At 37.2% G+C, this 17654-nt stretch overlaps 1 protein-coding gene across 14 annotated transcripts in view; it reads left to right on the top strand.

The window, feature by feature from the left end:
* Nucleotides 1-17654, top strand: part of ARMC8 (armadillo repeat containing 8) — a 64070-nt gene that overhangs the window by 34928 nt on the left and 11488 nt on the right. For 4 of the 14 annotated variants that reach the window (XM_040567543.1, XM_040567549.1, XM_040567541.1 and 1 more), the window contains 10 exons: nucleotides 715-774; nucleotides 1970-2050; nucleotides 5717-5807; nucleotides 5898-5988; nucleotides 9506-9566; nucleotides 11487-11687; nucleotides 14332-14427; nucleotides 16221-16303; nucleotides 16619-16700; nucleotides 17346-17432. In XM_040567543.1, the coding sequence (XP_040423477.1) occupies nucleotides 715-774; nucleotides 1970-2050; nucleotides 5717-5807; nucleotides 5898-5988; nucleotides 9506-9566; nucleotides 11487-11687; nucleotides 14332-14427; nucleotides 16221-16303; nucleotides 16619-16700; nucleotides 17346-17432 (933 nt within the window). The remainder of the gene's footprint in view (nucleotides 1-714; nucleotides 775-1969; nucleotides 2051-5716; nucleotides 5808-5897; nucleotides 5989-9505; nucleotides 9567-11486; nucleotides 11688-14331; nucleotides 14428-16220; nucleotides 16304-16618; nucleotides 16701-17345; nucleotides 17433-17654) is intronic. The other 10 variants (XM_040567550.1, XM_040567554.1, XM_040567547.1 and 7 more) reach the window with 3 other exon arrangements.

Genomic DNA, 17654 nt, shown 5'->3' on the forward strand with positions numbered 1-17654 from the left:
TAAAGCCTGTAATCAGGGCAGCTTCCTCGTAAGCCCATTCTGAGAATGTTTTCTTATGTGATCCTAGGCCTGGTGCTGGATCCCTGAACCACGGTACATTTTACACTTAGGTATCTGCTTTTAAAATTTTGTTATGGAATGAATTGTTACGCTGTTCTATCCTACTGCTTTCTTGAAAAATCTGCATTTTATGATGGAAAATTTATACAAGAAATGTGATTTCTCTCTGGAATATTACATCTCTTGATTATATTGGGAGAAAAAGATCCCTGAAATAGAACTGGCTCCTGGAACTCTGTTAGGATGCCCAGAGAGAAACAGAGTGAAAAGGTCTTTATTATACTGCTGTCGGAGATACTTGGAACTAGAAAAGAATGATGCATTGTGATAGCAAGATTTCACGTGTATGTTTGAAGCTGTCTCTATTTATGAGTTGGTATTCAACCTGACTGTGCATTGAGCAAGCAGGATTGGTGCGTGCAAACACAGCGTGTACAGATTGGATATATTCAAGTACAGCAAGTTGTGCAGCTATGAATACACCCAAGTGTTACCTCTGTACTTGCACCCGTCCTGTTTGCACAGAGTTTACCTCTTCATCTCTTTGAAAAATCAGTAATACCCATGAATTACTAGAACAATCTCGGTCAATATGATTTTTTTAAAGTTTAAGTTCATTCATATTTTTCACATATCTTAATATCTGTTCTTCAGCTTCAACACTGGCATAGCTGCGGCTTTAAATCATTGCCTCAGCCACTTCTGTGTGCCAATGTAAGTTGTTTTCCTACTTCAACCATGCTATTTTAATTGCATTTTTTTGGTAGAAAGCTCTTGGTGGCAGTAGCAGCTGAAGCATCTCTTAAAGCACCAGATATGTTGCATCTAAAAGTAACTTTCATACTTTTTTTTCCTTAGAGGTAAGGGATGTTCCAAAAATGTTCCTTTGAACATAAAAGGAATCTGATTTCAGCTGTATCTCAGATGTGAAAATAAAGCGTCACTTATGCGTACTGAGGTGTGTAGATATGCCCATGAACTCAACTGGGTTTGAATATAAAATGAAGGAGTGAAGATGCTTTCTTCACTTGCAGATTAGTTGAGAAAATGTATCAAGGTACGATTGATGCTGTGACATTACAAAAGCTGAATTTAAATTGCGCATGGCCGATGTTTAATGCAAAAATGGCTGGAGTCATGAATCTACTTCTAAAGAAGTGTTTGTAAGTCACAGACCAAATCTCCCAAGAGACGCTGAGAGCTGTGGGCCCCACTGGTGTTTTGTGGTTTGTTTCTGACCTCATTGAGCCTTGTCATGCTACAGAATTTCTGAGACCTTTCTACTGCAGAATTCAGTACTTGTGTTTAATTCCAAATGCTTTTTAAATCTAGGAAAAATATTGATCTATCAGCCATTGTTGACTTAAGTCTTGAAGCCAATAAATGGGTGATGGCTGTCTAGATTTATGCCTAAATATGTTTGAAATTAAAATAATCTGTAGGAGGAAAATGTGAATCTGTTCTCAACACACTGTCACATTCTGTCTGGAAACAGTTTTAGAACTAATTCCATTTCTTCTGAAGTTAGAATTGCTGAAAATGTTTAATATTACACACAAAAAAAAGTTAGTGACTGGAGATATTTTAAATGATTTCTGGAGAAAATCGGGAGCTTTCCATTATTTCCAATATGAGAAATAGAAACATAAGTAGTCTATCCATGTTTATTTATGAAAAATAATAGTTTCCTATTGAAGTGAAAAGTGAAAATGATTACCAGAAAAGGACAAATGGTATAAATTGGAGATGGACTTCTTTATTTAAGAAATAAAAAGTTGGTATGTCAATTTCAAAGTACATGCTAGTAAATCTACCTTTAAATACTTTAAAAAAAATGGAGCTAGTGGAAACATTATACATGTTTTTTAAAAATATATATATAATTGCATTTTTATGTTTTCCTTTGTAGGGTCCAGATCACCAGACAATCTTGTTTAACCATGGAGCAGTTCAGAATATTGCACATCTGTTAGTCTCCACCTCCTACAAAGTAAGACATTAAAATTATTCAAAGTTTTGTGTACCCTTATGAAAGGGATGCCAGTGATGTTGATTTAAAAAAAAAAAAGTATACATGTATGAACTAAAACTGTAAATATGTGTAATGTTCATTTCTAGAATAAAAATTGTTTTTACCTGCCATATGGATTTCTATCAAAATGAGACCTATTACTTTGGAATGCTCTGTTAAGTTAGAATATCGTTAATTAAAACAGAGCTGGCATTTGTCGATCTGACAGAGAGCAGTCACTTGGCAAACCAATAAAAACGGTCTAATATGCTGAATGTTAAATGATAAGAAAAAAAAAAAAATCAGAAGAAAAGCAAAGGTGAGCTGTCCTGAACAGAAGTCATCCTTGAGAAAACATGAACATGGAATCTGTGAAGGCCACCAGCTACCAGTGTTTTCTGCTCACACGTCTCAGCTCCATTCTCTGTTATGTTTTTGGGAAGTCCATCCTTGGCTATCTGAAAGTACCACTGCTGGGAAGAAGCATCATAGTGTACACATATTGTGGTGGCAAGGAGGCTCAGCTAGCTGTTTTCAGTCTGAGGCCAAAATTTCAAATCCTAAGCATAGCTGTAGGAGTCTGCTGTAAATTACTTATTAAAATGTTTGTGTGTGTGAAGTGCTTTCCAAAGCTTTTCAGTGTAACTTAGTGGTTTGTTTGTTTGTTTGGAGAGCTAGCAGATATCTGGTATGCAAATAATCTTGAAATCTGTCAGAAGTCAATCGTGTGATCTCTAAGCAGTCAAACTGTTATGGACTTTCTTATGAAGGTATCAATTTATTCCCCCCTCCCCAAATGTATCAATATCATCATTCTAAAAATTAGAAACACATGGAAGTATAGATATTTATCCCAAGTTATTTTTATTGCAATATCTAATACAAAATATCTAATGTTTTTGTGCCATTTTTATTTTGTTGAAAAAAGGCTGTTCACTGCTTGATGAAGACTAGAGAATATAATCGTTCTTGTCTTATTTCGGTCTGCAACCTAATACAGAACATTCTCAATAACTAAAGTATCTTTCAGCAGGAAAGCAAGGCTTCAAATAAGAATTTCATGTAAAGGGAAACTTGGTGTTTTGTTCCAGGGCCTAATTATCTTATGTGGTGTTTTTTGTTTTTGTTGGATTTTGTTTCTTTTTATAAATCCAGTTGGAAGTATGCTGTCTTTAATGTTTTGTTAGTGAGACTGACAGATTTCTGTTTTCTGTCTTTCTGTATTAAGAAGTTTTCACCGTGATTAGGGAACATTTTGTTCGTTCTTCCATCAGCTGATTTTTTTCAGCCTGTGTTGTAAGGTGAATTTTCCAAGCCATGCATCTGTTTGAACCTTCCTTAATTTTTTTTTCAATCGGCTTTTTTAAAATAAAGAAATAGGAGCTTGGTAAAATTTTCAAGTCGCTTTTTCACCAACAAGATACATGTAGCGTTGCATTAAAATACATATTTAGTCCTACCTGACTGGAAGATGTAGGACTGTTTATTCCTTTGCTAGTTTGGTCAAACTTCTAAATTCTAGGTGTACATACTGAACCACTTTTTGTTGCTTTTCATATACTTCCCTCTGTTAATACTCCCAAGGTTAACAGCCTTATTGTTATCTCAGCTGCTTTCTTAGCATTCTCCGTCAAATAGAAATTCTTGGCCTTCTCATGTAATTGATGCATTTTTGTGGAACACAAGCTATTTCATTCTCATACTTATCTACTCAGTTTCTTAATATATAGCCAAATAAATAAGAGCATGACGGCAACAACAGCATTTAAAAAGCTTGCACGTTTTTAATACTTGGAGTAGAGGCCAGTAAGGTATCTCAAGTGATTTAGTTGATAGGACCATACCAATAACCGTCAGAAACCCCCCAGAATGGGGTTTCGGTTCCCATGAAAAGAGTTTGTGTAGGTCTGCCAGGAGAATTGCCTATTATTTTTCTTTGGTGTTGGGATTTTCCCTTCTGCAGTTGATGACATGAGCATCTTTCCCATTTGTTATATCATTCCGAGTGTGCATCTTCACCAGTGAGATGTCCGACACAAAGGGACTGCAGCTCTTACAGTGCAATACAGAAAATCTTTTCAAGAGCATATTTGCGTGTTTTTCCACATCCTTGCATTTTTTCTCATGTAACTACCGAACTAATTGCCATTAAGTAGGCAGTACTAGAAAAGAGAGTAGTCATTGTAGTAATTTTTAAATCTTTTATTAACAGAGCAGTATCACATAAAATAATTAACTTCCAGGTAGACTTCAGTGGTTCTGATTAGAACATCTATAATGCCTTCTCCCACCTCCCAGCCCCCTGCCCTGCTGTTTCTTCTGGCTTGAATACAGCACTTCAGCTGTGGGTTTGACTCTTTTCAGTGCTTTTTGATATACAATCTCTGTTTCCTGCTGCTTTGAAGCATGCACTATAGTCATTAGATCATCTGAGAAGAAATGTTGTCAAATGAGGCTTTTGTTCTGAAGCCAGATATCCATCTCTGCTATCCATTTTTCCTTATTAAGGCTTCACTGCTACTGATGAGATCTTACAGTGGCTGTAATGAGATATTATAAAATAAGTGCACAGAAGTTTTATTCTCTGGGCTGTTGTTGTCTACGTTTGGATTTCCATGTTTCTAGGACTTTTTTTTGAGGAGGGTAGGATGGGCCTGAACCAAACTTGCAGTAATTGCAAATGCGTTCTTTAGTGACAGGGTTTTTTAGGTCAAAATTTTGTTCCGTTTGCTTTATTGTCATACCAAGTATGTGGTAACAGGAACATGGAAAGACATGGACACAGCTTACATATGTGGAACTGTAGATGGTGAAGTCAAAGACTAATATCTGAATTAATCAGATTTTTTATCTGGGAAGATGATGATGAATGGTCTTCCCTGCCTCAGAAAAGAGGTTTTAAGGGCTTCATAGCGTCGCTTGACTAGATAACCATGAAGGTGTTTGATGGTTAGATGGTTTCGGAGTTCAGGTTGCACAGAGAGGTTGTGGGGTCTCCCTCCTTGGAAACAGCCATCTGGACATTGTCCTGGGCAACCAGCTCTAGGTGGCCCTGCTCCATCAGTAAGTTGAACCAGATGACATCCGGAGGTCCCTTCCAAGTTGCAGATCGTTTGTGTACAGGTGATAACTGAAGTTGTGTAATAGCAGCACAACTTACGGTATATATTTGCTTTAAGATTAGTTTAGAATCAGTTCTACTGGATGGTTCTCTTCAGACGTTTTTATTAAAATCACCTTTAAAGACTTCTGAAATATACATCCCAGTGGCACATGGTTTAGATTCTCTTGGGTACTTATGAGTCCTCAGAAGACTTAAATAGTATTGTTCTGATACCTCCATTCTTTTGTTGTTGTTTGCATGTTTTTGAGTAACCACAACTGAAACTACTCTTTCTGAATGGCTGGTTCCCACCTGCCAGTCCTGGCTTTCCTCTTTTTCATGAATAGTTCACAACATCCAATCTAGAAAGGATAATTCCAGCGGGGAGATCACAGTAGTCAAGCTGTGAGTTAGATGTTTCCATCTGCCTTCTATCCATTGTCAAACAATCTTATTGATAAGACAGAGTTATTTCTGTAAGCCTATACAACAGTATGATCCAATTTTACTGTTAAGTTAGCATTTACATTTATGTTTCATAGTATGTTTTTACACAGGTTCGAATGCAAGCCTTGAAATGCTTCTCAGTTCTAGCCTTTGAAAACCCACAGGTATCAATGACTCTTGTAAATGGTAAGTATAATGCAATGATTGCTTGTTTGACGCTTGTTTTATTGACTGGTTGAATGAGAGTTGCTTTGAGTTCTCTTTCATCTCTTGCAGTGTCGGTTGATGGAGAATTGTTACCACAGATTTTTGTGAAGATGTTACAAAGGGACAAGCCTATTGAAATGCAGCTCACATCAGCCAAATGGTAATTTTCATCAGGAATTAAAATGAAATAGTGTGCAGTTTAATACTTTTTAACTATTGCTTTTTTCCTTCTTGCAAAGTTATATGTGAACTAAAACATTAGGTAGGAATGATCACAGATGATATTTACATTACCTAACCCCTTGAAGAAGTTGTTCTCACCTAGTGAGCTCACAGCATAACTTCCACTTTTTGTTGTATATAAAGAAGAAAAAACAACAACAAAAACATTGGTGGGCAGCAGTTTTACCAGGAATGTGTATTCATACATGGATTTGCTTTCATGCATGGGTTTGCATAGAATTTGCTTTTGTTAAGTTTTACTTTAAATAGGCTATGGTCAATTTCCTTACAGAGTATAATACAGATTATAATACTTCCCAGGTGTTTTAATTAAAATAATTATTTTTTAAGCTTCATGAGTTCATACAGCAGAATTAATGTTATTAATTTTATAGTTCAAATCAAACTTTCCCTTTTGGTGTAGACAGGTTCCTGTGTGAGTAACAGTAGGGTTGCTCACCTCATAAGCTGAGAATTGACTCTGCTTAAGACCCTTACCCATCTGTTTTGTTGATGATGATGGAATAAATGACTCAGGTGATTAAAGAGAGAAAATTACCTGTCATTATGAAGTACTAAAATCAATTGTAAGTCAAGAGTTTGGCTACTGATATACTGTTTGATTTGATCTCTTCTAATTCTCTACATTTACAACTTTCATTTTGGATTTTCATGGCTTATTTTTGAACTGGGTCAATGAGTTCTCTGATTCAATTCACCACACAATTTCACTGACACTTGTGTTAGTGCAAAGGTTTTAGTTTCAGGGTGAGGAATAAGTGGGGTAGGTAGGATGGTCTTTTTTGTTCATGTTGCCATGCTATGATGACTTAACCCATTCGTGAAAGCAGTTATAAAGAACTGGGGAGGGTAGTGTTGTTTTAGGGGGGTAATCCCCCTCTTTTTGGGAGGTTGGACTGGGGACCTCCCATACTACCTTCCAACCACAGTTGATCTGTGCAATCTGGTTTTTCTGGTTTTGTTAAAGTAGTGAAGAAGGCAAGGTAAATTACCTGTCTTGTAGAAGTCTGTCACAATTGATTTCTTTGTTTCTTTGACCATTCAGAGAAGACACAGAGAATTAGGATTAAAATTTTAATTTTAAGTATGAGAAATATATATATTTTTTAAACTTAGCTCAAGATATGTGGCTGTTGATTAATTACAAAGGCAGGCTGGAGTTAAAAATGTGTTCTGGGTTTGGATTGTCTCCTCATTGTGGGATGAATGCTCTCAGTTGTGCTGCTGTTCTTTACTGACCTGCTTCAGACTGGAAGGAGCTGGGTGGAGGATCTCATCTGTTGCTGTTGCTTTGCAGTACTTTGGCTCAGATAGACTTTTGAAGGCATAGAAGAAAAGGGCACAGTAAAAAGCACAATAGGGAATTGCAAGAAAAAGGAAAACAATCCAACATCTTGTCTTTCAGACTAGGTTTCTAATTAGTCCCTGGGCAGTCATCTTTCGTAGTAGGGCATTCAAGGCCTCAGTTTCTTAATAGTCTGAGGCCTTACAGAGACCTACTGGTTTTTCTTCTGAAGTCCACTCCTGCTTGATTCCCTCCGAGTCAGTATCTCCTCTTTCCTTTCTGTTCTTCTAGGGAGAGTAGTAGGTGAAATTGTCACAGGTCCTCTTTTTTCTGCTTCTAAATTAGACTTCACTTCTGCCATGCCAGTTTTGGTCAACTAATGCAGAGCTCCACTCTGGTTTAATAGTAGAGTCCTTGGAGTGCAGAATTAGAGTTCTTTTTGTGAATTTATGAAGCCTTTTGTTAAATTTCTGTTTGAATCCAGACTGGCATACAAGGATGCCTTAAGAAGGTTCCTTTGCTTTTCAGCAATTGAAATAGACCTGGAAGACCCGAGTTAAGACCTCGGTTGAAATGAAGTAAGGATCTTTCATTTGAGCAGCAGTGTTGGCACAGAGGGAGCAATAGTAAGCCTCTTTGAGGACTGATTTGCACCTAAAAGTGGAGCAGCAACCTTTTCTACTAAAATTACTGGAATTGCTTCCATCTAAGCCAAGCCCATCTTACCTGAAGTAAAAGTACTTTGACCTACTTCATGTCTGAAGCTGAGCTGCTTTGTCCAACATAGGATCTAGCTAGAGTAAATGGCAACTGTCAGACTCGTGTTTTCTCCTGATTGTCCAGGCATGAAAATGAGTATTTCCTCCTGTTAGTTGCAAGGGTCAGACAGTGAAGTTAATAAAATAACCTCTGTGCTAACATTATTTTTTCACTTCTGAGAAATAATAAAAAAAAAAAAAATTTTTGATTATGGGATTTTAGTTATGTCTGTCATTGATAGGTGTTTAGAACAGGTTTAGTGATACTACCTTCTTAGAGGTGAAATAAATCTATTTGGGCATGTGTAAAAAACTTAGGAACGCAGTGAAACATGGTATGATTAAGGTATGTTAACATGTTACTGTTCCTTAGCTGAGCAGTTATGATTGATCCTATGTGCACTTTTAACCTGCTCAGCTGAGAGTTGAAATGTCAGTTTTAAGTCACTTTTACTAAATTGCAATTTTTTTTTGACCTCACAATTGCAACATGCTAATACTTAGTCAGTTGCAATGGCTTAATTCAAAAGCTAGAACAAAAGCTACTTGACTGTTCCTGCACTGAATGCAGAACATGTACCCTCCAGCTTTATTCTGTTTCCTTGTTTCCAAGCAGGTAAAAGTGATAAACCATGTAAACCACTTGTATTGGTCAGTGGACTGCTCGGCTTTCTGGTATTTTGTAGTGCAGAGACAGGTAGATTAACAAAGCAATTTATACATTTGCCACTGTGTGTCAACACTGGAGTTTGAGACCCTGGACTTGTCATTGCCACTGCTGAACTTTACCACTAATGTTGTCTAATAAAGACCAAGCGCAGCTTTGATTCAGTGTCAGAGACTTAATAGGGTTCTTCATCAGCAAGGATGTGCTTATTCTAACAGTGTATTAAGATGTGCCTGTGGACAAGCATCAGAACTGTACGACATCTCCTAAGCTAATGCAAGGCATGTATGTTTTTTGACCAAGCTGTCAGACTGTCAACCCTATATTGACTCCTTCCTTACTGTTTCAAGTGCTTGCCCATGCTGTGGGGGCACAGGACAGCTCTGTGGATATTGCTGTTTTATCTTAGTGAAGGTTGTTAATCTTGTTTTGTTGGTGTAAGAGGTTTGTGCCTCAGTCAGACTTAATGGTTAGACCTTTTGTTTGACCAGTGTGGTGTACGTATTGGTCAGTGCTCCAGCAGGATGTTCTGTACTATAAATCTACTTAAACATCTGCCTGTAGTAATTTAATTTGCTCATGTTCCCAAGTCTAGTAAGCACAAACGTATTGAAATCAACAGTAGAACAGAGGGGAGTACCTTTCATTAGTGTAGCTGATTGTTCTGCAACATCTCAAGTGCATAAAAAACAAAGATAGGTGAACGTGTTTTATGTTCTTACAGCCTTACTTCCATGTGCAGAGCTGGAGCAATACGGACGGATGATTCTTGCATCGTTCTTAAGGTGAGCTGATTAAACAATTCTGTTTAAAACAGTTTTCTCATGTGAGTCTGTGTTTTTATTTGTCTAGTATAAAAAGTAAGTCTGTTATACTGAAGATCTCAAAGCACCAAGTTTCCCTGAATTTTATTAAAATAAATTTTTTTATTAAAATAATAATCAGTTACCTAATTTCCCATTTGTGCCTTTAAGCTTTTGTAGTAACATGGCTCTTTTAAGAATTTTTAAATAAATAATCATACCAAAGGATCCATATCCAGGAATAATTATCCCAGAGTTGATTATCCCACAGCAATTTGAGGTTTGTAATCATTTAAATGACTGTTCTCAAGTAAAATGGAAACAGTGGTCCCTGTATATAAACAAGGCACTGCCTGGTCTTTCAGTAGCTTATTTCAGAAGACTATAGTCAGAATGCTTTCACAATGTATAAATGGAGTTTTTCAAAAGCAGATAATTTCTCAGGATTCACAATGTTTTTGTAGTTTTGTGTGAACGTTAGTGCTTCCTACTTTGGCTAGGGGAATTTGTTGTTTGTTCCTTTGTTTTTTTAAAAAAGGAAAAATAAAGTGCTGAAATAGTGGATTTGATTTTTATGCTGCATGTAGCTTTACTAGGAAATTCAGTAAAGGAAATTTCATTAAACACCATAGGAATGTCATCTCTTTCTTAAGTCACACTTCTGTAGCTAGTCAGGAAAAAAAAAAAAAAGCTGGTGATGAGCAAGTCTATCAGCCCGAGATTAGAAAATAGTAACACTACCACTTGTTTCTCCATGTTATATTGAAGTATTACTGTAATACTGCAATAAGAAACTGTTTGCTTTCTTCTATAATTGTCTACCAGACTGCTACTTTCAAGTTCTCAGTATGTTTTTAGCATCCTTTTTTTCCAGAGAATAACACAATTCAGACTTAAGAAAATGCAGTTTAAATGCCTGAAAGATCTTATTCCCCCCACCCCCATAAGCTTCTCTGTTCTGAAACTGAGAAGACCCATGTTCTTATAGCGAATCTAGCAAGTGAAGGAAGGGTCTAACCAGCCACGCAGTTGTTATCGGTGTTTGGTGGTGTGAGAACTGATACCCAGTAACTTCTTACAGTTCTTTGTCTTTGCTGTGAAGGCTGCTCTGTGGTTTTAGATCCCCTCATGGGAACAGACAACTGATAAGGGTAGGCATGACCATAGCGTGTGCTGCAAGGCCCTGGTACTGCAGGTAGCTCCGCGTACTGCTGCTTACAGCAGTGACTACTTCTCACCATCAGAGGCTACTGGTTACCAGATTCTGACTGTGATCTGCTGTGATCTGGCTTCTGCTAAGTTACATGTTAAACGACAGAACTGTCAGCAGTGTTTCAAGAGCTGTCCCTAAGTCCTATGTCTTGGTAATGCTGGGGAAAGGGTAGGTTATATGTAAGATACTGCAATAAGAAAATATATTTCAGTGCTCATAGCAGTAGAGTCTGGTACATCTACAGCTTTTGTTGGTGGCATTTTGGTATCTAGCATTCCAGGTAATGACAGATGAAAATCCATATGTTGGAGTCAAAGGTCCATTGCTCCAGTCTTTTTAAGCAAGAAAATCCAAAATGCCATTCATTCCAGTGTAGCTAATGTTGATAGTGACATCTGTTCTAAACATGACTAAATATCACTTCTAAACATGACATTTATGCAGGCTATTTTGACTGCATGAGAACTTAGCTGAAAGTAGCTTACTGTATACTTAGTAATGCCTGAGCAATTTCTGTCTGTAGTCTTTAAAACCATTAAAATTATTTTCTTTGAAGGTACCAGTCTAAAGAACCTTAATGACAATTGCTCTGGGATAGCTATTTGAGTTTGTGAGATGCTTTATGAACATAGCTGTTCCAAACAATGTTGGTGGTTCTTTTTTTTGTTTGTTTGTTTTAAACTTTTCAGACTCTGCCATGTTTGGTTCGAATGTGTAGCAAGGAGAGACTGCTGGAGGAGCGAGTAGAAGGAGCAGAAACTCTGGCTTATTTGATTGAAACAGATGTGGAGCTACAGAGAATTGCCAGCATTACTGACCACCTCATTGTCATGCTTGCCGATTACTTCAAGTATCCCAGTTCAGTGAGTGCAATCACTGATATCAAAAGGGTATGTTTCCCTTCTGAGTCTTTGAAAGTGGGCAAAACCAGTAATAAGTGGGCTTGGGATGTTTCTTTATTCTTCTTAAGCCTTGCGTCAGAGTTCTTCAATGGAAAGCTGGCCAGAGGTCCAGCCGTGATCCTGACGCATGTAGTCCCCAAATCTGTGCTCATTCGCTGCTTTTTCTGGAGCCTGAAATATCCAAACTAAGAACTTAGTGTATATTTAGACTCTGCGTCCTGTAAGAAGGATGGTGCTGTTCTTTGTGGAACACAGAGAGATGGGCTCTGGATATTTTAATACAGCCTCAGCATACAAGTTTCATGATGTTTTCCCAAGGTAGGAATGAAGTACTAGACTGGGGCATCTGCAATGTTCTTTGCAGAGTTTAACAGGCTTGCCTTCAGGAATCAGAGCGTTTCAGCTTCATAAGGGGTAGTTCACGTGATACAACTGATTTCAATTCATAGGTCAGCTTTGTGAAAAATGTCAAGTTCAGAGATGGTTCTGCTCTATTAAGCAGAAAAACATTTGGATGTCATAGCATTTCACATTATGTGCAGATATTATCTGCATTTGCAAGAGGTTGGATAAACAGAGAGCAAAAATATACCTTGGAGACTTATTTTCATAGGTATTTTAGACACTCTCATCTGTGATTTTTTTTTTCCAGCTTTGCATAAACTTTCCAAAGCACTAGTAGATCAGTCAACCTCAGAAGCAAGATTGTTCTTGATTTTCTTTGTAGGGAAATATCCATTATGTATTCCCTTCTGCTCTCACTGAGTATGATTTTTAGAAAGTACCCAAAAACTGGATTACAGAGCATTTGTTTTTCTCTGAAACTATCCCAAGAGGTAGACACACTTTTCAGGTTTTTGTAGGATGAAATTGATACTGCATATACAGCTGCCTTGAAGTCTGTGTAAAAATGCAAATTAAAAAACCAACAACAACAAAAAACCACAACCCAACTGTAAGTAGCAGAATGGATTTAAATAAGCAAAAGGAAGTTTAGCAGTTGACTGGGGAGTAATAAACGTTGGCTGTAGCATCAAAACATGATAAGGTTCCAAATGTAAGTGGGGCAATTATAAATATGGCGTTGCTTTGAGTGTTCAGAAAGACCCTAAAAATAGTCAGCTGTGCAGCCAGGGTGCTAACTTTGTGGGTTTTATTTCTTTATATTAAAAAAAAAAAAGCTTTGAGTTACACGCTCTAAAGTAAAAACTAGATGAGTGAGGACTCTGCAGAACAGACTACTTATCATTGTTAAAATATTTAAAACGGACATAATACATTCTGCTCTAATGTACCTGCGCCAGAGACAATTAATCATACAGCTTACTTTTAAGGTGCTTTTTAAAATTATTTTTTAATTTCAATGCTTTGCAGCTTAATCCTAGCATTTTTTCTGGCATTTTTTATAGACTTTAAGTTTTGCATTGTTACGTGGAACCTTTTGGTTATGTGGAACCCTTTGGTGTACAGACTTTTGAGGGCTGTCTGGACCAGAGTAACTCTGGTTGGAAGGGATGTTAAGAGGTCTTAGTCTTAATTTTCTGTTCAAAGCAGGGTCAGTGCTGAGCTCAGATGAGGTTGCTTACGGCTTTATCCAGTTGGCTCTTAAAAATTGTTATCAGTGGAGATTAAGCAATCTTTCTGTGCAATCTGTTCCAAAGTTCACCTCATAATGATTTTTTTTTTTGCTTGCATCCAGTTAGAACATCATCTGTTTCAGTCTGAGTATTCTCTCTCCTTCTTTTGCTGCACACCTCCATTAAGAGTCTGGCTTTGTGTTCTTTGCAATCTCCTTTTAGGTGTTGGAAGGCTGCTCTTAGGTCTCTCTCTGCTCAGCCTTCTCTTCTCCTGGCTGAGTAAGCCAGGGCATACTCCATGTGCTCATCCAGGTCTGCTCTCCTGAAGTCAAGGCTTTTAACTCTTTTCCTTGCCTTCCTTACACCTTGCAGGAACTTGAACACCACTATTAACACCTATAGCTAACGCTTCTATTTGATTGTCATAACCCCAAACAGTTTTTACTGATTTGTGAGCAGTGTATCCAGTGGTGTATCACTGTAACCTGCCCATCTAGCACCTGCGTTAAGAAGTTACCTTCCAGAAACCTCCTAGACAGTTTGCACCCTTCTGTGTTGCCTTTACACAAGAAGTTGGAAGTCAACATTCCCCTTAAGCTGTAGGTCCTATAATTTAGAGATGGACTTCAGTTTTTGCTTTTTCTTCAGTTCTCTTGAGTTCCTTTGGTTCCGAAGTGATTTTTTTTCACTTCTGGTTTCTTCCTGTTAGTTTCTGTTGGGTAAATAAGACTAGGTTTCCCCTTAATAGTGTCTGCATAGAGCAGTAACATTGTAGAAGTGTTTTGGCCTCAAATTGTTGTAAGCAGATATTGTTTGTTTAAGGTGACTTCTCTGTAACTCAGCAGAGAAATTAACTGTTCACTTCAGTTATTGCATTCAGTTGTTAAGTGTGGACACCAGCTAATGAAATTATCAGTTCCTTTGCCAGTGTTTCTGGCTGCTCTTGGTGTGGTAGACAAAACCCCAGAACAAGATATTAGTTTTACAACAAATGGGGAAATACCACCTGTAATTTTTTAGTGTCTAACTTTGACATCAGTGCTTTGTTTAAATAGCTTGACCATGATTTGAAGCACGCCCATGAACTGCGCCAGGCCGCTTTTAAGCTGTATGCTTCCCTTGGAGCAAACGATGAAGATATCCGAAAAAAGGTGAGTTCATGAAAATGTTAGCATCCAAGCAAAGACATAGCTGAAGGAGCATGCAAGAATGTATGTTTTGCCCCTTCTGCCCTTTTTTCTTCATTTTAGAATCATAGAATCATAGAATTGTTAGGGTTGGAAAAGACCTCAAAGATCATCTGGTCCAACCATCTTCCTGGCACCAATATGACCCAGTAAATCAGATCCCTAAGTACCACATCCAACCTTTCCTTAAACACCCCCAAGGATAGTGACTCCACTACCTCCCTGGGCAACCCGTTCTAATGCCTGACTGCTCTTTTTGAGAAGAAATTTCTCTTTATTTCCAACTTGAACCTCCCCTGGTGCAACTTGAGGTGATTCCCTCTAGTTCTATTGCTAATTATTTGCAAGAAGAGGCCGAGTATAAGTTGAAATGCCAAGGCTTGCTTTCTGTTATGTTAATACAAACTTTTACATTGCACTTTCCTGGCATGGGGTTTGAAGAGAATTAATATTTTTCAGTAACAAAATAGAGTGAAGTTTATTTATGCAGTCTCTTCACAGTGGTGAACTAGATTTTGAAAATAAACTCTTCAACATGTTGTGGTCCTTGCTATTCAGAATAGAATAGGGACCTACAAATTTCATCAATCCAATTGCATAAGCTATGCAGGGATATAGTTGTGGCATATGAGTATTTTAACATTTCTAAAACCTATGTTTTGAGGGAAAAAAATACACCTCTGTTATGGATTCTATTATAAAACAGATTTGCTCTGAAGAACAAACATAAATTCTGGAAAGTGTAATCATATTGTGATACAAAGTCACAATTTTTTCCATGATTCTGAAGTGACCAAGGCCTTTGTGCTGTTGAAATAAAGTAGTTGGTGTGAAGGAGAACGAACTCTACTCAAACAACACGGGAAAGACTGGAAGATAGGAGCACTCATTTACTTAAGAATTAACGTGCGGAAAGTGGAGGGAAATTAAGCAATGAATGATGAAAAGTAGCATTTTTTTTTTTTTGGAAATGATGTGTTGTTGCAATGTCAAACAAAAATGGTAGGTACAAGAGGCAGGAGAATTTTCCCAGTGTTTGCTGGCTAAAGGGGAAAAACAGAAGGAAGAAGGATATGGACAGGTAGAAGGTGGAAAAACGTTATTTAAAAGATGACAAGCCAGGAGATCTATCAGTGGGGAGTGATTCAGGATCTCCAGAACTCAAACCCAGAGATTTCTTTTGTTGCAGGATTAACTTCTTTAGTTAATAGCAAGGATCCCATCTTTTATGTATCAAAGCATTGTTTTTAACAGATGGTGGATGTGTAGAGACACAGCTGATTTATTACAGAAGAGCCATCTTTCACCCTGGTATATTAACTTCATTTTATCCTAGTCTTCAGCGCTTGTGTTGGCCCTGTCTAAATATGGAGGATGTGACTATCTATCTCTTCCAGACCATTCCAAAACATGTCTCTAATCTGTAGTTTGTATATATTACGTGCATTCACACATGCTGTCTTCTATTTTAATATGACATTAAAAGTAATGCATATATATATATATAGCCCTCTTTTTTTTTTTCTTGAGGATTAATAAAGTCATTTTGAAAGCAATAGTGGAACAAGTAGTATAGATGTCTACTAAATTGTATACAGATGCACACTTTGTTCCACTTAATAAAGGACTGTAAAGTGGCTTACTGTTTTAAGCTATGGTTTTTGTATGTGATATTTTAAATATTGCAAACAAAAAACAACAACCCATAAATGTTCATACTGTTTTATTCATATAACATTAATTTCTTTTTGCTCCAGATCATTGAGACTGAAAATATGATGGACCGTATAGTTAATGGCTTATCTGAATCTAGTATCAAGGTGCGATTAGCTGCAGTCAGGTAGGATGCTTTTGTGATTCACACAATTTTGTCCTGTCAAAGTCTGATGCTCCATTTGCTAGAACTTCTGCTAATTTTTCAAAAGCTAAAGTGAGTCTGAAATCTTTTCTATTGTTGGAAAACTTATTAGGGGAAAAATACTCTGGACTAGTATGATATTTTCTTTTTGCTGTTTACAGGCTAGTAATCACCAAATTCTGACTGTATCCTAATGTGCAGAAGCAATGTATTTATATGTGTAGAAGCATCTGTATAACTCTGTGTGTGTGTGTCCGTATACTTTTTTCACAACAAAGGTTTCTTTTTCTGTTATAGATGTTTGCACAGTTTGTCCCGTTCTGTACAGCAGCTCAGGACAAGTTTTCAGGATCATGCTGTATGGAAACCTTTAATGAAGGTAAGTAAAGTCAAGCTGCAACCACTCAAGTGTTCTGTTCAGTTAAAGTAGTAACATGGAGGATATGGTGTCTGTTCAGAATCGTAATAAAAATTAACTAGAAGTCAAATTCCATGACCTTCGAAGAGCCATAAATCAACAAAAAGCCAAGCAGTAGCGAAGAGTGCTGTAGTCCATGCTTGGCTCTCTTTTTTTATTTTTTATTTTTTAAGTCAGTAAAGCTAAATTATTGCTAGTGTTTAGTCACGTAGGACACTAGATCTATATCCCCTTTGGTTTCGGGCTCAGACTTGGTCTGTAAGTGCTACAAGAGAATTTAGATCTACTTTTTTCCCCGAAGTTCTTTACCTTCTAGATCTTATTGCAGATACTAAAACCAAAGCCAAAGAGCTCAGCAAGGCTTTTAAAAATAATTTTATAGAATGCAATTATCCATAAGATTGAAATGGATCAAAGTGCTTAAAGTATATACCATCGCATTAAGTTGAATGAGCACCGTATGGATCTGCACTACTAGCGTCAAAGCATCTCCTAATGTGTAGAATATCAAATTGCAGCATAATTACAGGTATTCCATTTCAAAATGATGCCTTCCTTATCCTACTAGTTAACAGAGATTCTCCACTCTCCCCTTCATGACTACAGGTTTTACAGAATGCTCCAAATGAAATGCTGGTAGTAGCATCTTCCACGCTATGCAATCTTCTTCTGGAATTCTCTCCAAGCAAAGAGGTAAGTATTTGTCTGTTACCTCTTATTATTTCTGGATAAAAGCTATGTTATACAGTGGCTCAATAAGCATAAGGGCATCTTTATTGTTAGCAAATGCTTGTAAAGCATTATAGAGTTGTAATATTAGGCGTACTGTAATCACTGATAGCTTGTTAAAAAACACATCTGAATAGTTAAATGTAGTCTCTAAAGGAAAAAAAAGTAGACACAATTTTTGACTTC

The sequence above is a fragment of the Cygnus olor genome, chromosome 9 (assembly GCF_009769625.2).
Source record: "Cygnus olor isolate bCygOlo1 chromosome 9, bCygOlo1.pri.v2, whole genome shotgun sequence".
NCBI lineage: Eukaryota > Metazoa > Chordata > Aves > Anseriformes > Anatidae > Cygnus > Cygnus olor.